Source organism: Catharus ustulatus, chromosome 25 (genome assembly GCF_009819885.2).
Source record: "Catharus ustulatus isolate bCatUst1 chromosome 25, bCatUst1.pri.v2, whole genome shotgun sequence".
In the NCBI taxonomy this organism is placed as follows: domain Eukaryota; kingdom Metazoa; phylum Chordata; class Aves; order Passeriformes; family Turdidae; genus Catharus; species Catharus ustulatus.
The window spans coordinates 2,782,007-2,804,449 of record NC_046245.1 but is presented as its reverse complement, the minus strand read 5'-3'; the positions used below and the strand labels follow the sequence as shown (position 1 = coordinate 2,804,449).

Sequence of the window (22,443 nt, the reverse complement as noted above, 5' to 3'; positions counted from 1 at the left end):
GGAAATCCATGAAAATCAGTTCCAGGGGAAGGGGCTGCCACACCTGAGAGGAACCACTGGCACTGTGACCTGTGAGGGGTCTGGAATGGATGGAGGGGATGAAGATGGAGGGGATGAAGAGGATGGAGGGATGAAGGCTCTCTCTGTTTCCCAGCCGGAACGATGCAGTCACAGGTCATGATGGGAATTCTCTGCTCCCACCCTCCCCTTCAACTCTGCTGCCTCTTGTCTGGCTTTCCTCAGGTTGGGATGGCCAGAACATGGCCAGAGTGACCAGGGAATGGTTGAAATGTCCAGAGAATGTCCAGAGTGACCAGGGAATGCCCAGACTGACCATGGAATGCCCAGAGTGACCAGAACATGGCCAGAGTGACCAGGGAATGCCCAGAGCGACCAGAACATGCCCAGAGTGACCAGAGAATGCCCAGAGTGACCAGGGAATGCCCAGACTGACCATGGAATTCCAAGAGTGACCAGAACATGCCCAGAGTGACCAGGGAATTCCCAGAGTGACCAGTGAATGCCCAGAGTGACCAGAACATGCCCAGAGTGACCAGAACATGGCCAGAGTGACCAGGGAATGGCTGGAATGACCATGGAATGGCCAGAGTGACCAGAACATGCCCAGAGTGACCAGGGAATGGCCAGAGTGACCAGAACATGCCCAGAGTGACCACGGAATGGCCAGAGTGACCAGAACATGCCCAGAGTGACCATGGAATGCCCAGAGTGACCAGAACATGCCCAGAGTGACCATGGAATGCTCAGAGTGACCATGGAATGCCCAGAGTGACCAGAACATGTCCAGAGTGACCAGACCATGGCCAGAGTGACCAGTGCTGCCACCTCCCCATTCCCGGTGGGACACGCTGGGATCCAGCAGGATCCCAAATTCCTCATTTCCCCATCCCCCCCTCTGTCCCCCGTGCTGTCCTTGGTCCCTCCCGGCTGTCCCCGCTGTCCCTGGCATTTCCACATCCCGAATTCTCTCTCCCACTTCTGCCAGACCCAAGAGGGGTTCGGTTCCAAATCCCCGCGGGACAAATCAGGAAAATGAGATCAACCACGGGCATGGCCACCAGAACCGCGATGTCCCCAAGGTTGGGGACACCACAGCCACCCCTCATTTCCTCGTTTCCCTACAAAAACAGGGCAGGATTTTGCTCCAGACACGGAAAAAGCGGTGCCCGGAGCCACGTCCGAGGTTTGAAAAATGTAAAAGGGCGCCTTTGAAGGTGAATCCAAAACTTGGCCGTGGCGGGGGAAGAATTCCTGCAGGGAGAAAATTCAACAAACAAAGTCCCCTGGCTGGAGCAGCGCTCGCTGTCACCACCGGAGCTGCTGGGAGGGGTCGGTGCCTCTCAAATTTGGAGGCTCCAGAGGTCGGGCAGGGCATGGAAAAGGTTTGGGATGTGCCTGCCCCATTCCCTGCCTCCATTTCTCCATTTCCATGCCCGGCTGAGCAGTAAATTAGCAGGAAAAAAAATCCAAACAATCCATGGAACATGTCCCCGTGGATTTGGGGATTTTTGAAAGGAATTAGCATCAAATTCCAGCAGCATCTCGTTCCAAACAGCATCTCCTTTCCCTATTGATCCTGGTCCTTTTCCAGCTGGCAAGCTCCCCTCTCCATCTCGGATTTTTTGTTTAAACAGCCTGGAATTCCTCCCCTCGATGCCTTCTCCTGGCTCCCACTCCATCTACCTGCTGGATTTTCAGGATTTTGGGACCATCCAGGCACTCAGCAAGGAGCAATCCCGGGTTTGGGGTTAAAGGGAAAGCCCCGTGTTGGGAATAAAAACATTTAAAGCAAAACGGGGAGCGCAGAGAGTGGGGATTTTGGGAACAGCTCCGGTTTCAGCTGCCAGATGTTGGCAGCCCCTGGCAGGGTCGGGATTGGGATTTCGAGGAGCCAGAGCAGCTCAGGTTTCCCGGTCCTGCTGCGGATGGAGAGAGGGGGATGGTGGGGAGGGAGGGAGGGAGGAGACCCCCGGACCCCAAATCCCGGGAATTCGGGGATCAGGATGGGTTTGGGAGGGCGATTCTCAGGGTTGAGGGGATGCTGTGCCCCCCGGAATTCAACATCCCGGGAATTCCAGGATCAGGATGGGTTTGGGAGGGCGATTCCCAGGGTTGAGGGGATGCTGTGCCCCCCTAGATTCCAAATCCCGGGAATTACAGGATCTGATGGCTGTGGGAGGGCGATTCCCAGAGTTGAGGGGATGCTGTGGCCCCTGGATCCCACATCCCACCGATTCCAGGATCAGGATGGGTTTGGGATGACGATTTCCAGAGCTCGGGGGCTGCTGTGCCCCCCGGGACCCCTCAGATCTCTGAACACGCCGGTCCCGTGTTCCCCTGAGCCCCTCGTGCACAGAAAATTCCCTTTTGGAGCAGGAATGTCCCCCCTGAGCCCTCCTGGCCATGTCCCCTCGGTGTCTCGCTGTTTTCCAGCCAGGAAAACCCAGCATCCCCTTGGCAGCGACACTCAGCTCGTGCCACCACCGTGTCACCCCTGTGGTGCCACCAGGATTTGAGTTAAACCTCATCCCCAGCTTTCCAACCACTCAAACCAACCCTCGCACCCCATTTTCCCAAGTTCCATCCGCAGGGAAATCGGGATGTGGGGACGAGCCGGGAGTCCCTGTGGGTGGCGACAGGGGACACCCACCCTCTGGAAAACTCCAGCCCGCTCCTGGCAAAGCGGAGCCGGCAGCGAGGGCTGGGCTTGTTCCGTGATTAATTATCTTTGTTTTGAAACAAGGAGCTGCCTCCGCAGCAGCAGCAGGAGCGAGAGGAGGAGGAGGAGGAGGAGGAGGAGGAGGAATTGTTGCCGAGCGCCAGAGCCGCGTGTGCGCCGAGCCCGCCGCTCCTGCTGCCAGAGAAAGACGTGATTGTTGTCACCGTGCCTCGCTCCCAGCCCTCCCAGTGCTCCCAGTGCTCCCAGCCCTCCCAGTGCTCCCAGCCCTCCCAGCAACAAAACCCCCGCGCCCCGGTCGGGCTCGCTCGTGGCGGAGCGGGGAGGAGGAGGAGGAGGAGGAGGAGGAGGAGGAGGGAAAGGAGGAGGAGGAGGAGGGAGAGAGAAGCCAGAGAGAAACTTGTCTTGGGGATTTTAGGAGGCAGGAGGAGGGAGAGGTGCACACAGGTAAGCTCTGGGCAGGTGTTTCCCCCCTCCAGGTTCTTCTCACCTCGCCTGAGTCTCCCAGCCAGGACACCACGGTGCTCTGCCCTCTCCAGCCTCCCTCCCATCCCCAAAAACATCTGCTCTTCCTCTTCTCCCCCCTCTACTCTTGGTTCTTCTGTCCCGCAGCGCTCTGGAGTCTTTGTTCTCTCCCTCCGCCTGGTTCCAGGAGTTTCTCTCGCCGTGGGGTGGAGGAGGGGGGGATTTGGGGGCTGGGGGGTCACACGGAAGGCAGGGGGGTGTGACAGCGCTGCCAGGCGCTTTTTGGGGACACTGAGATGCCCTTGGTGTGCCCCCCGCACCCCCAACCCCAGCACCTCCGGCACTGCAGCCAAACTGGGGGAGCTGTGGGGGCTGCAGAGCCCAAACTGGGGGCGCTGGAGGCGGAACTGGGGGAGCAGAGGGGGCTGCACAGCCCCGGCCGTGCCCAGGAACATCCCCAGCCTTGGGAAAACAAGCGAGGAAAGGGAGAGGCTGAGAGGAGGAGGAGGAGAAGCCCACCAGGAACCTCCGGGGACATCGGGACACCTCGTTTTGCCTGGGGCTGAGCGGGGGGCTTGGGGGAGCTCTGGGGGGCTCTGGGGGGCTCTGGGGGGCTCTGGGGGCTGCTCCCATCCCCCCGTGCCGGAGTGGGAACTGCGAATTTCGGACGGAACCGGAGCGGGGTGGGAGCGAGCAGCCCCACAGCTTCAGGGTCGCTGCTTTTCTGCCCAAAACGTGGATGGTAAAACCTTTCTTTCCTGCCTGGGTGGCACTGAAATTCCCAGGGAGTGTAATCCCGGTTTTCCAGGTGGGCGGGGAGGTGCAGCCCCCTCCCCGCGGGGTCCAGTTTTGAACCCCCTCTTTGTCCCGGGAGGAACAAGCGGGAAGCGATGTTCGCCCAGATCCTGGGAAAAAGAGTTTTTGTTACTTGGAAGAGGCTCATCCCAAACCTGCCCTGCCCCGCCGGCTGGAGAGGTTTAGGGAAAGGCAGCTCCAAAGGGAAACGTGGGAATTCATCCCTCGGCACGTGAGGGCTTGGGAACTTCCCTGGGATATGGGATCCGGAGATCCTGAGATTCTGGGATCCTGGGATCTGGGATTCTGAGACCCTGAGATTCTGAGATTCTGGGATCCTGGGATCTGGAATTCTGAGATTCTGAGATTCTGGGATCCTGCTGTCCTGGGATCTGGGATTCTGAGATCCTGAGATTCTGGGATCCTGCTATCCTGGGATCTGGGATTCTGAGATCTTGAGATTCTGGGATCTTGCTATCCTGGAATCTGGGATTCTGAGACCCTGAAATTCTAAGATTCTGGGATCCTGCTATCCTGGGATCTGGGATTTTGAGATCCTGAGATTCTGAGATTCTGAGATCCTGCTGTCCTGGGATTTGGGATTCTGAGATCCTGTGATCCCGAGAACCTGGGATCTGGAGATCCTGAAGTTCTGGCATTTGGGATCCTGCGATCCCAGCCCTGCCCCTGTGGCCCCCAGGACATCCCAGAGGCTCCTCCCGGGAAGCGCAGCTCCCTTTCCTGCGGGAATTCTGTCCCTGCTCCCGGGGGAGTTCGGGATCAGCGCTTCCACCCGCCAGGAGATCAAAGCGCAGCCGTGGGAGGTTTCCCGAGCCCTTGGAAGAGGCTGGGAGGAGGGAATGAGGCGTCGGAGCCGTTTCCCAGCCTGAGGGAGAAGCGGAACGGGGCGAGGCGGCGGCTTGGGGGGGCGAGCGGGGCGTGCGTGGGGTCCGGGCCGGCGGCGCTTTGGCAGCGGCTCCTGCCAGGATCCGCTTTTGTCCCTGTCCAGCCATTCCCAGAGCGTGCGGCAGCGGGATCCGAGCCGGGAGCGGCGCTGGGAAGGGTCGGGACACGCAGGGAAGGAGGAATTGCTGATACCGAGGGAGCAGCGGGAAATGCGCCCGGCCAGGGCCGCCTTCCCACGGGGGCTGCTGCGGGAGGAGGGAGCGGAGGAAGGGATGGACATCTGGGAATGATCCTGGGGACTGTGGGGACCAGCAGGGGATGGGACAAGTCTTTGGGAATGATCCTGGGGACTGTGGGGACCAGCAGGGAATGGGATGGACCTTTGGGAATGATCCTGGGGACTGTAGGGACCAGCAGAGGCCGGGATGAGTCTTTGGGAATGATCCTGGGGACCAGCAGAGGATGGGATGAGCCTTTGGGAATTATCGCGAAAATTGTAGGGACCGGCAGAGGATGGGATGAGCCCTTGGGAATGATCCTGGGGACTGTGGGGACCAGCAGAGGACGGGACAAGTCTTTGGGAATGATCCTGGGGACTGTGGGGACTTCCAGAGAATGGGATGAACCTTTGGGAATGATCCTGGGGACTGTGGGGACCAGCAGGGGATGGGATGAGCCCTTGGGAATGATCCCGAAAATTGTGGGGACCAGCAGAGCACGGGATGAAAGTTTGGGAATGATCCTGAAAATTGTGGGGACCAGGAGAGGATGGGATGAGTCTTTGGGAATGATCCCGAAAATTGTGGGGACCAACAGAGGACGGGACAAGTCTTCGGGAATGATCCCGGGGACTGTCGGGACCAGCAGAGGATGGGATGAGCCCTTGGGAATGATCCCGAAAACTGTGGGGACCAGTAGAGGACGGGATGAACATCTGGAAATTATCCTGGGGACTGTGGGGACCAGCAGAGGATGGGATGAGCCTTTGGGAATGATCCTGGGGACTGTGGGGACTTCCACAGAATGGGATGAGCGTTTGGGAATGATCCTGGGGACCAGCAGAGGATGGGAGGAACGTTTGGGAATGATCCTGGGGACCCTCCCGGCACAGCCCCGTGCTGTTGTCGCCGTGCCCTGGCTGAGCCCTGGCGGGTGTCGCCCACCCCTGCATGGACAGGAGCAGGAGCGAGTCCCGGCTCCGCTGCTGCCTGGGAAAGGGCTGGGAAAGGACGAGAACAGCGGGGTTGTTGCACCAGAGCTGCGCTTCCCAAGGGACCCTGGCGACGCCTGGGTGACAGCCTGGCTGTCCTCCCCCTTCTCCGCGATTCCCAGCGCTCCAGAGGCGCTGGATGAGGAGCTCCGAGCTGGGCCAGGCTCTCCCAGACACGAGCGGGGCTGGACGCGAGGGAAGCCAAGGAAGGAGCTTTGCCCGGTCCTTGTGGTTATTTTTATCCCTCTCTCCTTGTTCTGCTCCGACATTCCCGTTCCCAGGCTGCCAGGGGGTTTCTCCCCCAGCAGGGATGACGGGGATTGCGGGAATGTGTGCGAGGAGTTAACAACGAGCTGGAAAGGGGCCCTGCCCCAGCTCTCCAGGCTTTTCCTGCCTCTCCCAGAGTTAAAATTCCCTTTATCCCTCACAACTATCCGGATCCAGCCGCTCCCTCTCCCCCAGCGCTGCGGGAGGCACCCAGGGGACATCGCGGGGGCTTCTCCCGGTGACAAATCCCCCTCTGGCGACCTTTGCTCGGCTCCCTCTCGCCCAGGGGTGGCGGCTTCTCCCTGCCCTTGGCACCCATCCCGGGGAGCTGGGGGTTACTGGGATGCAGGGAAGAGAAACTATGCACAAAGCAAACCCCAGTGGCATTCGGGGCTGGAATTTCCAGCTGTTGCGCTGGGGTTTTTTTTATTTTTTTAAATTTTTTTGTCCATTGTAACAAAGGAGGAAGCAGCTGCCTCCTTCTGGGAAAAACCTCGGGATGTGTTGGGTGCCTGGGACTCGCAGCCAGGCCGAGCTCAGCGGCTGGGGAGGTGTCAGGGCTGGTTTTAGCCATGAATTGAGCCTTTTTTTTCCTCGCCAGGCCGTCGGTTTCCTGAATTCCTCCGTTGCTCCATGACTTAACTTTGTTCCAGTGGCTCGGATTCCTTGTGGGCAGCTGGAATGGGAGCTGCAGCTCGGGAGGGGAGGCTGGCAGGGCTGGGGAGCAGGGGGTGAAATGTGGGAATTCAACTCCTGGCATCCATGCCATAAACCTGGTTGCATGGAGAACAGAATTCCAGTTTTTCCAGCTGCAGGGTGGAATCTTCCAGCGGGTTGGAGAAGTTTGTGATGCTTGTGGTGGCCTCGGGGTCGCTGCGTCCCTGATTTTTTTTTTTTTTTTTTTTTTGGGTCCCCACGGGGATGTGGGGTGGATAAAAGGGGCCACCTCAGCCTCCCAGCCCTGCCCGTCGGTGCTGATGAAATCCCACAGGATGTTGTCACTCTCCAGCCGGGATTCCTGGCTCTGGTGGCTGTTCCCGCTCTGTGCCGAGCCCCCAAACATCTGGGATGTCAAATCCTGGTGCGGAGGGGACGGGGCGGGCTCAGCGAGGTGACAGCGCTGCCCTGACCCCCGCCCTGCTGGGACATTGCTGGGTGGCCCCAGGGGATCCAAGACCCGACGTGATCCTGGCTGGAATATTGTGTCCTGGCTGGAATGTCACCTCCCAGCTGGAATGTCACCTCCCAGCTGCTTCCCCCGCTCTGCACTGGGCCAAACTCACACCTCAGCCCCCTCGGGTGTTTGTGGGGGTTAAAATCCAGGTCCTGGAGCAGAGGAAAAGTCTTGTGGGAAGCTCTGGGACCTCATGGGAAGCCCTGGGATCCCACTAAAAGCTCTGGGACCCCATGGAGAGTTCTGGGACCCCATGAAGAGTTCTGGGACCCCATGGAGAGTTCTGGGACCTCATGGAGAGTTCTGGAACCCCATGGGAAGCTCTGCGATCCCATTGAGAGTTCTGTGACCCCATGGAGAGTTCTGGAACCCCATGGACAGTTCTGGGACCCCATTTTAAGCTCTGGGAACCCATGAAAAGCTCTGGGACCCCGTGGGAAGCTCTGAGACCCCATGGGAAGCTCTGGGACCTCATGAAGAGTTCTGGGACCCTATGGAAATTTCTGGGACCCCATGGAGTGTTCTGGAACCCCATGAAAAGCTCTGGGATCCCATGGAGAGCTCTGGGACCCCATGGAAGTTCTGGAACACCATGAAAAGCTCTGGGACTCCATGGAAAATTGTGAGACCCCACAGAAAGCTCTGGGACCCCATGGGAAGCTGTGGGATCCCATGGAGAGTTCTAGGACCCCATTTTAAGCTCTGGGACTGCATGGAAAGCTCTGGGATCCTATGGAAATTTCTGGGACCCCATTTTAAGCTCTGGGATCCCATGGAGAATTCTGGGACCCCATGGGAAGCTCTGGGACCCCATGGAAAACTGTGAGACCTCACAGAAAGCTCCTGGACCCCATGGGAAGCTCTGGGACTGCATGGGAAGCTCTGGGACCCTATGGAAATTTCTGGGACCCCATTTTAAGCTCTGGGACCACATGAGAGTTCTGGGACCCCATGGAAATTTCTGGGACCCCATGGGAAGCTCTGGGACCCCATGGAAAGCTCTGGAACAGCACAGAGTGAGATCCATGCTCTGTGGCCAGGAAGGAACAGGATGTTGATGGAACGGGAAGGGCGCTGCACAAACAGCAGATCCCTGTCAGGGATTTTCTCATTTCCCAGACACCAAATCCAGAATTGGGGGGGGGTCAGGATCACATCCACCCCCAAGCTGGACCTGCTGGGCTCAGGATCCCGCAGCTCTGGGCTCTGCTGGCTCCTTCCCTGCTCTCCCTTCCCCCAGCCATGGCAGAGCCCTGATGGAAAGCAGCCGGCCCGGGGTTAACCAGAGCCAGATGGGAGCAGAGCAGCAGAGCCTGCAGGGGGGTGAAAACTCAAAACTCCTCTTTTCCTGGAGAAAATCAATTCTTGGAACCCCAGGGAAGAGTGGGATCGCTTCAAAGGGCTGGCAGAGGTGGTCCTGGAGTAGGGTGGGAGAGCAGCAGGGGGTTGGTGTGAGCTGCTCCTGCTGTTCCTGGTTTGGGTGGGGGCTTTTCCCCTTTCCTTGGGAGTTCCAGATGTGGGAAGAGCTGGAAATGGGCTGGATGTGCTGGATTTCCCTCCAGAACTGGCACAAAATCAGCAGCACTCTCCCTTCCATTTCACTTCTTCCTCTGGCTTTCCTCATGGAGAACAGCGAGGCAAAGGGAAAATGGGGAGGCAAAGGAGGAATTCCATGGGAAATGGTGAATGAGAGAGGAATTCCATGGATAATGGTGAATGAGAGAGGAATTCCGTGGGAAATGGTGAATGAGAAAGCAATTCCATGGGAAATGGTGACTGAGAGAGGAATTCCATGGAAAGTGGTGAGGCAGGGACAGGAATTTCATGGATAATGATGAGCAAGGGAGAGGAATTCCATGGATAATGACAAATGAGAGAGGGATCCCATGGATAATGGTGGGGCAGGGACAAGAATCCCATGAAAATGGAAAGGAATTCCATAGGGAATGGTGAATCAGGGATTCATTCCATGGATAATGGTGAATGAGAGAGGAATTTCATGGATAATAACAAATGAGAAAGGAATTCCAACCCCTGTCCAGAGCAGAGTCCCTGAGCTCCCTATCCCTGTTACCCATGGAATTCCTGTCCCTGCCTCACCACTTTCCATGGAATTCTGTCCCTGGCTCATCATTATCCATGGGATCCTTCTCCATGTGCCACAGTTATCCATGGATAATGGTGAGCAAGGGAGAGGAATTCCATGGAAAGTGGTGAGGCAGGGACAGGAATTCCATGGATTATGGTGAGCCAGGGACAGGAATCCCATGGATAATGGTGAGCCAAAGGGATCCTGTGGATAATGGTGAGGCAGGGAGAGGAATTCCATGGAAATTGGTGAATGAGAGAGGAATTCCATGGAAATTGGTGAATAAGAGAAGAATTCCATGGATTATGGTGACCCAGAGAGATCCTGTGGATAATAGTGAGGCAAGGAGTGGAATTCCATGGAAATTGGTGAATGAGAGAATTACATGGATTATGATGAGCCAGAGACAGGAATCCCATGGATAATGGTGAATGAGAGAGGAATTCCATGGATAATGGTGAATAAGAGAGGAATTTCATTGATAATGGTGAATGAGAGAGGAATTCCATTGATAATGGTGAATAAGAGAGGAATACCACGGATTATGGTGAGCCAGGGACAGGAATCCCATGGATAATGGTGAATGAGAGAGGAATTCCATAGATTATGGTGAGCCAGGGACAGGAATCCCATGGATAATGATGAGTCAGAGGGGATCCTGTGGATAATGGTGAGCCAAGGTCAGGAATCCATGGATAACAGGGACAGGGAGCTCAGGGACTCTGCTCTGAACAGGAGCTGCATTTGAGGACCATTTCCAACAGGAAGGCGAGAGGAACGAGGCACAAACCATCCCCTGAGGGCGGGGAGGTGACGATTCCTCAAGCATCCCCTTCCAACCCCCTGTCCCCGTGTCTCTGCAGGAATTCACCCGGACCATGAAGGCGGCCCTGGCTCTTCTCCTCCCTCTGGCGCTCGCCCTGGCCCCGGTGGCGAGCGGGCAGCGGCGCAAACCCCCGCGCAGACCCACGCGGCCTCCCGCGCCCTTCGAGGAACCCGCAGAACCCACGGAGCTGCCCCCTCCCCTCCCTCCGGGCCCTCCATCCATCTTCCCCGACTGTCCCCGCGAGTGTTACTGCCCTCCCGATTTCCCGTCGGCGCTGTACTGCGACAGCCGCAACCTGCGCACGGTGCCGCGCATCCCGGCGCGCATCCACTACCTGTACCTGCAGAACAACTTCATCGCCGAGCTGCCCGAGGAGTCCTTCCGCAACGCCACCGCCCTCAAATGGGTCAACCTGGACAACAACCGCATCCGCAAGGTGGACAGGAAGGTGTTGGAGAAGCTGGAGAATCTCATCTTCCTCTACATGGAGAGGAATCAGCTGAAGGAGGTGCCCGCCTTCCTGCCACCCAACCTGGAGCAGCTGAGGCTCAGCAGGAATCAGATCTCCAGGATTCCCGCGGGTGTGTTCAACAAGCTGGAGAACCTGGTGCTGCTGGATCTGCACCACAACAAGCTGAGCGATGGAGTTTTCAACAAGAACACCTTCAAGGGGCTCAAGAATCTCATGCAGCTCAACCTGGCCCACAACATCCTGAGGAAGATGCCCCCCGGTGTCCCCAACGCCATCCACCAGCTCTTCCTGGACAGGAACAACATCGAGGACATCCCCAGCGATTATTTCAAGGAATTCCCCAACCTGGCTTTCATCCGGCTCAACTACAACCAGATCTCGGATAAGGGGCTGCCCAAAAATTCCTTCAACCTCACCAACCTGCTGGTGCTGCATCTGGCCCACAACAAGCTCACCAACGTGCCCTTCATCAGCCCCAAGCTGGAGCATCTCTACCTGAACAACAACTCCATCGAGAGTGAGTCCCATGGCTGGGATGGGGAGGGTTTTTTGGGGAGAAAAAGCTTGGAAAGGTTTTCAAACCTGTGGGGTGTGATCCCTTCAAAGGGATGAGCGAGGGTGGAGGGAGGGTCTGGGTGGAAGGGGAGGAGCAGAGTGCTGCAGGAGTTTTCCTGGTTGTCTTCCCACCTCTACCTGAACAACAACTCCATCGAGAGGGAGTCCCGCTGCTGGGATGGGGAGGGATTTTTAGGGAGGAAAAGCTCAGAAAGGTTTTCAAACCGGTGATCCTTTCAAAGGGATGAGGTGGGAACTGTGAGGGTGGAGGAAGAGAGGGTGGAAGGGGAGGAGCAGAGAAATCCCCCCAGTGCTGCAGGAATTTTCCTGGTTGTCTTCTTTGGGACCGGCTGCCCTTGGAAGAGCTCTTTCCCTGGCAAAAATCGGGATATTTAACGAGGAGAGCCTGGGCTCGTGTTTCAGGGGCAGATGCCAAACACGGGGCTGGGGATGGTGAGGGAACATCCCGGGAAGGAGAGGAGAACACGGTTGCCATGGAGGCAGAGCAGCCAGGGCTGTTCCACCCCATCCCAGGGAAATCCAGCTGCAATTCCACGGGAAAGGAGCCTGGGATGGGTGGAACAGAGAGAGCACGAGGCAGAATCCCACTGAACTCCCATTCCTGCGCCTAAAGGGGCTCCAGGAGAGATGGAGAAGGATTTGGGATGAGGGATGGAGGAGCAGGATGAAGGGAATAGCTTCCACTGCCACAGGGCAGGGCTGGATGGGATATTGGGGTGGAATTCCTGGCTGGGATGGAATTCCCAGAGCAGCTGTGGCTGCTCTGGATCCCTGGAAGTGTCCAAGGCCAGGTTGTACACTGGGGCTTGGAGCTCCATGGGACAGTGGGAGTTTTATGGTCCCTTCCAACCCAAACCATTCCAGGATTCCTGGTCTCCCCAGATGTTTCTGCTGTTGGAGGTCCTGTCTCAAACACTCGTTAATCTGAATTTTAATCAGACAAATTTGAGCCGGGGGGGACCTTGGGATGCTGGGACTCCCATCCCAGTATCCAGGTCCTGCTGGCGTTTTCCATAGACAGAAATCCTGTGTCCAGCTTTTCCTCACCTGTTTTCCCTGGTTTATAGAAGGTTCATCCCTGGAGCCGAGTGCTGACATCAGAATCCCGGGGTTTATTTTCTATTCCCGGCTGGGCAGGGACGCGTGGAATTCCAGAGGGGAGCAACGAGCCGGGTGCTGACGTTATCCCGGGGTGGCAGGGCTGGAGCCGGACTCCTGGATGTTTTTTTGGGAAGGGACTCCTGGATGTTTTTTTGGGAAGGGACTCCTGGATGGTTTTTTGGGAAGGGACTCCTTGATGTTTTTTTGGGAAGCTCGGGGCCGGCTGGGCAGGTTCCGGGAGCGGGATGTTCCCTTTTCTCTCTGGAATGTCACCGCATCCCTCGCTCCGGAGGAACGTGACCCACTTCGCTGCTGATCAAAGCCGCATTTTCCCTCTCGCTGGGGGTTTGGGAACAGGCTGGAATTGTCCCTTTTGGTGGAAAAACAACCCCAGTTTGGGGTTCAACGACAGCGCGGGTTCAGAAATCCCTGCCCACATTCCCTGATCCCGCATCCCACTGTTCCTCCTGCCAAAATTCCCTTTTCCTTCATCTTCATCCCTCTGCTCCTCCTCTCCACATTCCCTTTTCCCCCTCACCTGCATCCCGCTTTTCCTCCTGCCAAAATTCCCTTTTCTCTTCACCCTCATCCCTCTGTTCCTCCTCTCCACATTCCCTGTTCTCTCACCCTCATCACACTATTCCTCCTGCCAAAATTCCCTTTTCCCTTACTCATATCCCACTGTTCCTCCTCTCCACATTCCCTTTTCCCTCACCTGCCTCCCGTGCTTCTCCTGCCAAAATTCCCTTTTCTCTTCGCCCTCATCCCTCTGTTCCTCTTCTCCACATTCCCTCTTCCCTTCACCCTCATCCCACTATTCCTCCTGCCAAAATTCCCTTTTCCCTCATCTGCATCCCGCTTTTGCCAAAATTCCCTTTTTCCCTAACCCACATCCCACTGTTCCTCTTCACTCCTCACCTTCATCCCTCTGTTCCTCCTCTCCACATTCCCTTTTCTCTTCACCCTCATCCCTCTGTTCCTCCTCTCCACATTCCCTGTTCTCTCACCCTCATCACACTGTTCCTCCTGCCAAAATTCCCTTTTTCCCTAACCCACATCCAGCTGTTCCTCTTCACTCCTCGCCTTCATCCCTCTGTTCCTCCTCTCCACATTCCCTGTTCCCTCACCCTCGTCCCGCTTTTCCTCCTGCCAAAATTCCCTTTTCCCTCCCCCACATCCCGCCGTTCCTCCTCTCCATCCCTCACCTGCCTCCCTCTGTTCTCCTCTCCACATTCCCTTTTCCCCTCACCTGCCTCTCGTGCTTCTCCTGCCGAAGTTCCCTTTTCTCTTCACCCTCATCCCTCTGTTCCTCCTGCCAAAATTCCCTTTTTTCCTAACCCACATCCCACTGTTCCTCTTCACTCCTCACCTTCATCCCTCTGTTCCTCCTCTCCACATTCCCTTTTCCCCTCACCCTCATCCCACCGTTCCTCCTGCCAAAATTCCAAAATTCCCTTTTCTCTTCACCCTCATCCCTCTGTTTCTCCTGCCAAAATTCCCTTTTCCCTCACCCTCATCCGTTCCTCCTCTCCCGCAGAAATCAACGGCACCCAGATCTGCCCCACCTCGCTGGTGTCCATCCAGGATTTCTCGCCCTCCGACCTGGACAGCGTCCCCCGGCTGCGCTACCTGCGGCTGGACGGGAACCTGCTGAAGCCGCCCATCCCTCTGGACCTGATGCTGTGCTTCCGCCTGCTCCAGTCCGTGGTGTTTTAGTCCTGCTGGGTTCTCCCAGACCCGGCTTAGCTCGGACATTTCACTCCCGGCAGCGTGGGACCCTCTGTCCTCCCTCTCCCTGCGCTCATCCCTCTCCTCCATCCCTCTTCTCCATCCCCTTTTCCTCCCCTGCAGGACACTCGCGGCTCCTTGGGGACGCAGCTGCCACCCTAAAATCTCTGTCCTTGTCCCCCCAAACTCGCTGTCCTTGTCCCCCCAAACTCTCTGTCCTTGTCCCCCCAAACTCTCTGTCCTTGTCCCCCCCAATTCACTGTCCTTGTCCCCCCAAACTCTCTGTCCTTGTCCCCCCAAATTCACTGTCCTTGTCCCCCCAAACTCTCTGTCCTTGTCCCCCCAAACTCTCTGTCCTTGTCCCCTAAACTCGCTGTCCTTGTCCCCCCAAATTCACTGTCCTTGTCCCCCCAAATTCACTGTCCTTGTCCCCCCAAACTCTGTCCTTGTCCCCCCAGGCCGAGCCCGGAGCCGGCTCCGTCTCTCCCTTGGCTCCTGGCAGAGTTCGGGGCTTGTCCCTGCTCCTCCCGGTGGATTTTGGAGCGGGGCTGGAGCTGGAAGTGGAGGGGGATGGATAATGTGGCCAGAGCAGGGGATGGGGACATTGCTGTCACCTGGGTGTTTCTGGAGAGTTTGGATCTGAAATCCCTCCTGGAGTTGAGGGTTTGCCGGGAGGGGGCAGGGAGGTGTCCTGGATCCTGCGGGTCACTCCTTCCCACACCCCCCTGGGCAAGAGCAGGCCCTGCCCGGCTTCAAATCCCCATCCCAGCACGGAGCTGTGGGGCCACAGTCCCACCCCAAAATCCTGGATCCTTCCCTGGAAAATCTGGGATTCAGGGACACATCCATGGGGTCACAACCCCACACCAAAATCCTGGATCCTTTCCTGGAAAATGTGGGATTCAGGGACACATCTGTAGGGTCACAACCCCACCCCAAAATCCTGAATCCTTCCCTGGAAAATCTGAGGATGCAGTCACATCCATGGGATCACATCCCCACCCCAAAATCCTGAATCCTTCCCTGGAAAATCTGGGATTCAGGGACACATCCATGGGTCACATCCCCACCCCAAAATCCTGAATCCTTTCCTGGAAAATCTGAGGATGCAGTCACATCCATGGGATCACATCCCCACCCCAAAATCCTGGATCCTTCCCTGGAAAATCTGGGATCCAGGGACACATCCCTGGGTCACAGTCCCTTCCCAAAATCCTGAATCCTTTCCTCTGAGCTGGGGGGATACAGACACATCTATGAGGTCACAGCCCCATGCCAGCATCCCACACCTTTCCCTGGAAAATCTGGGATTCAGGGACACATTTGTGGGATCACAGCCCCATCCCAAAATCCTGGATCCTTTCCTGTTAAATCTGGGATTCAGGAACACATCCATGGGTCACAGCCCCTCCCCAAAAACCTGAATCCTTCCCTGTAAAATCTGGGATTCAGGGACGCATCCATAGGGTTACAGCCCCATCCCAAAATCCTGGATCCTTCCCTGTAAAATCTGGGATATAGGGCCATATTTGTGGGGTCACAGCCCCACCCAAAAATCCTGGATCCTTCCCTGTAAAATCTGAGGATGCAGTCACATCCATGGGTCACAGCCCCACCCCAAAATCCTGCATCCTTCCCTCTGAGATCTGAGGATCCAGGGCCACATCCACGGCTCATTTTCTCTCTGAAACCAATCACACACAACAGGGTTTTGCCTTTTTTTATTAGAAATAAAAGGAAGGGAGAAGAAAAGGGAGGAATTACCCTTTGGAAAGGTTATTTTTATCCCTTCTCTTCCCCATCCTCACATGTATCACTTCCCCTCCCATAGCTGTACCTGCATTTATCGGGTGTCCGGGTTTAGGGGGATTTTTCTCTCCTTTTCTTCCTGACTCTCAGGATTTGGATTTAAAGGCCGAGCATTAGAGAGGGAAAAAAAAAAATCAAAATCCAACTTCAAGGAGCATTAAATAAACCAAAGAAAGCTCCTTTGTGTCCAGCCAGCAGAACTGACCCTTTTTGGGGTGGCCACGGACGGGCACCGTGTCCTTCCCCTGCGGATGGCACAGAGCTGCTCCCCTTTTCCCATGAATTAAAACCTCCTGCTAATTAACAACCTTTTTTTCCTGATGATAAAATCTCCTTTCCAGCTCTCCCTGCAGTTAGGTGGGACAGGTTTCAGCTCTAATTCCCCCTTGGATTTATATATATTTATATCTGATGTGTATATAGACTGGTAGAATGTACAGATATTCCTAGAGCCACCTCCTGACCCGGCAACTCGATGGGGTTTGCACTCCCACTCCCTGCAGCAGTGGAAATAAAATCATTCACAAGGGACTTCCAGCCTCTCCCTGATCCTTCCTCGTCTTCCTCCATCCAGCAGCAAAATTTCCTTGCCCAGGGATGAGCCCTCAAATATTTTTGGGGGTTGGTGGGTTTGGGGTTTTGGCTGGAGTGATGCTGAATTTGGGAAGGAATTTTTGGCTGGGAGGGTGGGAAGGGGGTGGGATGGAATTCCCAGAGAATCCCCTGGGAGTGTCCAGGCTGGAACAGGGTGGTGGGATGGGATGGATTTAGGGGATTTAAGGGATTTAGGGGATTTAAGGTGCCTTGACCCCAAATCGGGGTTTGAGAGGTTGGACTCGCAGCTCTGGTGTCAAAGCTGCCCCCTGTGCCCTCCCTAATGAACATCCCTGCTAATTAGGAGAGCCCCACCCTGGCTGCAGCCCCTGGGTGCTGCTGTCACCCCGGCAGAAGATGACACCAAACACTGGGGGGGTGACACCCGTGAGCTGCCCCCGTGGCACCAGGGGAACCCTAAAAACCTCCTGGTTTGGGGTGATCATCCTGGTGGGAGCAGCACTGAGATCCCCAGGGCTGCTCTGCCACGCTGGGATCCATCACCAGGCACTGAAATCGGGGATGCAAGGATGCATCTATGGGGTACCAGCCCCATTCCAGCATCCCAAAACATTCCCTGTAAAATCTGGGGTCAATGGACACATCTATGGGGTACCAGCCCCATTCCAGCATCCCAAAACACTCCCTGTAAAATTTGAGGATGCAGGGACACATCTATGGGGCCATAACCCCATCCCAAAATCTTGCTTTCATGCCCATGGGTCACAGTCCCATCCCAAAATTCTGCTTCCACATCCATGGGGTCACAACCTCATCCCAAAATTCTGCTTCCACATCCATGGGGTCTCAGTCCCATCCCAGAATTCTGTTTCCACATCCGTGGGGTCACAGCCCCATCCCAAAATTCTGTTTCCACATCCATGGATCACAGCCCCATTCCAGCATCCTGCACCTTTCCCTGTAAAATCTCGGATTCAGGGTGGCACAGCCCCATCCCAAAACCCTACATCCACATCCAGGGGATCACAACCCCATCCCAAAACCCTACACCCACATCTATGGGATCACAGCCCCATTCCAGCACCCTGCATCATTCCCTATAAAATCTGGGATTCAGAACCACGTCCCTGTGGCACAGTCGCATCCCAAAATCCTCCATCCACACCCTCGGGGCACCTCCCGTCCCCAGGGTCCTGTTGCCCCGCCCGGCAGCAGCCGGGACCCGCTCGGGGGGGCTCGGGGGGCTCGGGGGAGTTGGAGCTCGGGGCTCAGGGCACGGGGGACTCGGGGTCGGGCTAGGGAAACTCGGGGCTCAGGGGGCTCAGGGCTCGGCGGGCTCGGGGGGCTCGGGGTCGGGCTCGGGGGGCTCGGGTCGGGTTCGGGGGGCTCGGGGGGCTCGGGGCTCGGGTGGCTCGGGTGGCTCGGGGGACTCGGGGGGCTCGGGGGGCTCGGGGGGCTCGGGGTCGGGCTCGAGGGGCTCGGGGTCAGGTTCGGGGGGCTCAGGCCTCGGGGTTCGTGGCTCGGGGTCGGGCTCGGGGGGCTAGGGGTTCGTGGTTCGTGGTTCGGGGGGCTCGGGGGGCTCGTGGTTCGTGGCTCGTGGCTCGGGGGGCTCGGGGGGCTCGGGGTTTGGGGCTAGGGGGGCTCGGGGGGCTCGTGGTTCGTGGCTCGTGGCTCGTGGTTCGGGGGGCTCGGGGGGTTCGGGGGGCTCGTGGCTCGTGGTTCGTGGCTCGGGGCTCGTTCCCACCCGAACGCGGTGCGCGGGCGGCGGCAGCGCCTTCTCTCTGTGCGCATCCCCGGAGCCGCTGCTGCTCCCCAGGAACGCGCCCAGAGCCGCTCTCCCCACGCGGATCCGAGCCCAGGGGGAGCAGGGCGGTGGGAGGAGGTGTGAGGATGTGGGATGAGCCGGGAGTGACTCTCTCTGTGTGTGTTTGTGGGGTGCGGAGCAGCCGCCCGCCCACCCCTCCCGATCGCGCAGTTTCGTAACCAGAGCTGAATCCCCCACGGCCGGGGGGTTTTTCCTTCCCTGGGATGGCAGAGCTGTCCCCCCATGGGAGCTGAGCCCCCCAAACCCGCTCCGTGCAGATCCTCGGTGGGGTTGGGGTTGTGGGAATTGCTGTGGGGTCGCGGGGAATGTGGGACCCCCTCACTTGTGGGGTTACAGGGGTGGGGGGTCCCCAGCTGCTGTTCCCAGCTCTGGATCCCCCCAGGGATTGGGATCAGAGGGAATTCTGGCTGTGATCAATCCCCGCTGCAGCTGGTGACCCCCCAACCCCATTTGTGGGTGCTGAGCAGGGATCCCCCGCTCTGAAAGAGCTGTCACCGACCCTTTGGGGGGTGCTGGGCACTCAGGGACATTTGGGGACCTTGCAGGGATTGGGAATGCTGAGGGGGAACAAGGGGACGCTGCTGCTTGTGGGGACAAGGACAGGACATCATTGATGGGGCCAGGATGGAAAAGCAAAGACCCCAAAGACCCCATGGCCCTGGGGGACCCTTCATCCTCGGGGATCCTTCACCTCTGGGGACCCTTCACCCCTGGGGATCCTTCATCCCTGGGAACCCCTTCAACCTTCAGGGACCCTTCAAACCCTGGGGACCCTTCACCCTTTAGGAACCCTTCACCCCTGAGAGCCCTTCATCCCTGGAGATTCTTCATCCCTGGGGACCCTCCTGCCCTCGGGACCCTTCACCCCCTGGGGACCCTTCATCCCTGGGAACCCCTTCAACACTCAGGGACCCTTCAACCCTGGAAACCACTCCTGGGAACCCCAGTGTCCTGGGAACTCTTCACCCCTCAGGGACCCTTCACTTCTGGGAACCCCACTGCCGTGGGGACCCTTCACCCCTCTGGGATCCTTTACCCCAGGGGACTTTTCATCCTTGGGACCCCTTCACCCTTTTGGGACCCTTCACCCCTGGAAACCGTTTCGTCCCTGGGGTCCCTTCATCCCCGGGGGCCCTTTTGTGGACTCCTCACCCCCTGAGACCCCTTCACCCCTGGGACCCCCTGAAACTGGGTACCCTTCACCCCTGGGGACCCTTCACCCCTGGGTACCCTTCACCCCTGGAGACTCCTTCACCCCTGGGGACCCTTCACTGCTCAAAGACCCCTCACCCCAAGAGGACCCCACACCCCCGGGGACCCGCCAGCCCTGAGGACCCTGACCCATCCCCCCCTTTCTCATCGCAGCCCCCTCCCCCCGGCCGCTCTGACGCCCCCCCCCCCAGCTGCCACATCGCCTCCATCACGGTGACCACCGAGCCGCCTAATGAGCGGCTTAATGAAAGATTAATGAAGATTAATGAAGATTAATGATGATTAGCGGCCGCTCCGTGCTGAGCGGGGCCGGGGCTGTCCTGGCGAGGGGGGCTGGGGGGGCTGGGGGGGACGCGGGGGTGTCCCCGAGAGCAGATGGGTGCTCCGGAGGGTGGGAGGGTGGGGGGCGATGCGTGCTGGCCACAGGAACATTTTGGTGGCCGTGGGTGGGCACCAGGCTGCTCGAGGGGGGTGGCCGTGCTCGCCCTGCCCCTCCTGGGGTGTCCCAACCCCGCGGTGACATCGCCCGGGAGGGTCCCCCCCGAGCTGAGCCTTGTCCCTCGGGGTGGGTGGGGGGTGTTTCCCACCCTACCCCAATGAGGGGAGCAGTGCTGAGCCCCCCTGCATCCACACTGGATCCCCCTCCCCAAAAAACCCCAAAACCTCTCAGTGTTGGGGTGCCGAGTTCCCTCCCTGCACTCACACCGGCTCCCCCTCCCCAAAAAACCCCAAAACCACCCTAAAGATTGAAGATTTGGGGCGCTGAGCCTCCCCGGGAGGAGAATTGGGCTGGGTGAGCTGAAGTCCCCATCCCTTGATCCCCGGGGGTCTCTGCAGCCCCCCTAAACCCTGGACTGGTCACTGGGGCCCTGGGGAGGGGTCTCTGCAGCCCCCCCAAACCCTGAGTTGATCACTGGGGCTCTGGGGGGGTCTCTGTATCCCCCCCAAACCCCGGGCCGGTCCCCCTGGTGTTTTAGGACGTCCCTGGCACCGGGCACAGCCGCGAGTCCCTCTCTGGTGTCCCCACCGGGGGTGGCCGGGGCAGGGGTGGCGCTGGCTCTGTCCCCCTGCCCAGGGCCGTGTCCCCACCCCCTTGGGGACCCCAAATAAAGATCCGCGCTCCCTGTGAGCCCCAATTGGAGCCGAGCCACGGCCGGGGCCGCCTGGCCCTGGGGACAATGCGGGGTGGCAGCAGGGGACCGGGGTGGGATTGGTGGCATCCTGAGTGTCCCCCCCGGCCAGACCCCCAGAGCAGCCCCCTCCTCCTCTTCCTCCTCCTCCTCCTCCTCCTCCTCTCCGTGCCTTAAAAACCCGGCTGCGCCTCCCCAGCCTCCCCCAGCCCTGCAGCCAGCGGAGGAGGAGGAGGAGGAGGAAGGACAGGGGCAGGTCCGTGCCGGCTTCGTTTGGCTCCAGATCCCACCCGGGTCAGGGCAGTGAGGGGTGGGAGGGTTCGGGGGGTGCCGGGGAAAGGGGTCTGGGGGGAAACAGCGGGAATTTGGGAGCAGCATCCTCAGGGCAGAGTGAAAAAACTCCGGGCTGGGTGGTGGATTTGGGGTTTGGGGTTTGGGGTTTGGTATTTGGGGTTTGGGTTTGAGGTTTGGGATTTGGATTTGGGGTTTGGGATTTGGGATTTGGAGTTTGGGATTTGGGTTTGGGTTTGGATTTGGATTTGGGATTTGGGGTTTGGGGTTTGGGTTTGGGGTTTGGAGTTTGGGATTTGGGGTTTGGAGTTTGGGATTTGGGTTTGGGTTTGGGGTTTGGAGTTTGGGATTTGGGATTGGGCTTGGGTTTGGAATTTGGGGTTTGAGGTTTGGGATTTGAGGTTTGTGTTTGGGATTTGGGATTTGGGGTGTGGGAATTGGGGTTTGTGCTGGGAGAGGCTGGAGGGGGCCGGGACCCTCCCCCTGGGAGGGAATTCTGTGGGAACGGGCCCTGGAGGGTTCGGATGTGGCGCTGCCAGCACTGGGGGTGTCCCCGGGATGTCACACGGATCCCGTGGCCCCTCGGATGCTGGAAAAGCAGAATCCCGGGATTTACACCCAAGGCCAGTGGCCAGCTCCACCAGATCGCCCTGAGGGGCCGGATCGGGACCCCCTCCCCATCTCCTGACCCCCTCCCCACCTCCCGACCCCCTCATCCCCTCCCGGGGCTGGGAAAGCCGGGACTCAGCCGCGGGGCCTCTCCTGCACAGCCGAGCGTGAAATGCGCTGCCAAGGGTCAGGAATGTCCCCGGGGGGACAAAAATGTCCCCGGGGCTGGCGGCTGCATGTCCCCACCCTCCCCCGGGGCTGGCACTGCCTCTGACCTGGAACAGGGACTAGAGGAATAAAAGGTTTTCCTTTTATTAAAATAAAATCGGTTTTATTGGAAGGATCCACCTTGGGCAGTGCAAGAGCCCGGTCAGGGCTGCACCCAGGTTGAAGATGGATCCCGGTCGTGAATTTTTACATTTTTAAAAGTTTTGGTTCATCTACAAACTGGGGTTAATTGTCCAATTACAGCTTCAGGTTGTGAAGTCTCAGTCCCCCCTTTCCCTCACTTTATTTATGATTTTTGGGGAGTCTGTCCTCGATTCTCTGGCTGGGAAGGGATTTTTTGTCCAACTTCAGAACTTACTGACACTCACATGGAGTTTCAGAGTTCCACACCACCAGCAGAGAATCTGAAAAATATAAAACTCAACCCCAAGGCGTCACACCCAGCTCTTGGTGACCATTCCAGGCCCCTTCCCTCGG

General features: G+C 57.9%; 1 protein-coding gene across 1 annotated transcript; it reads left to right on the top strand.

Moving 5' to 3' along the window:
* Nucleotides 1-3,079: 3,079 nt before the first annotated feature.
* LOC117007361 (proline and arginine rich end leucine rich repeat protein) lies at nt 3,080-15,648 on the top strand. Its single transcript, XM_033080448.1, has 3 exons — nt 3,080-3,145; nt 10,468-11,419; nt 14,117-15,648. The coding sequence occupies exons 2-3, from the start codon at nt 10,483-10,485 to the stop codon at nt 14,293-14,295; spliced, it is 1,116 nt and encodes a 371-aa protein (XP_032936339.1). The 5' UTR covers nt 3,080-3,145; nt 10,468-10,482; the 3' UTR covers nt 14,296-15,648.
* Nucleotides 15,649-22,443: the final 6,795 nt, after the last annotated feature.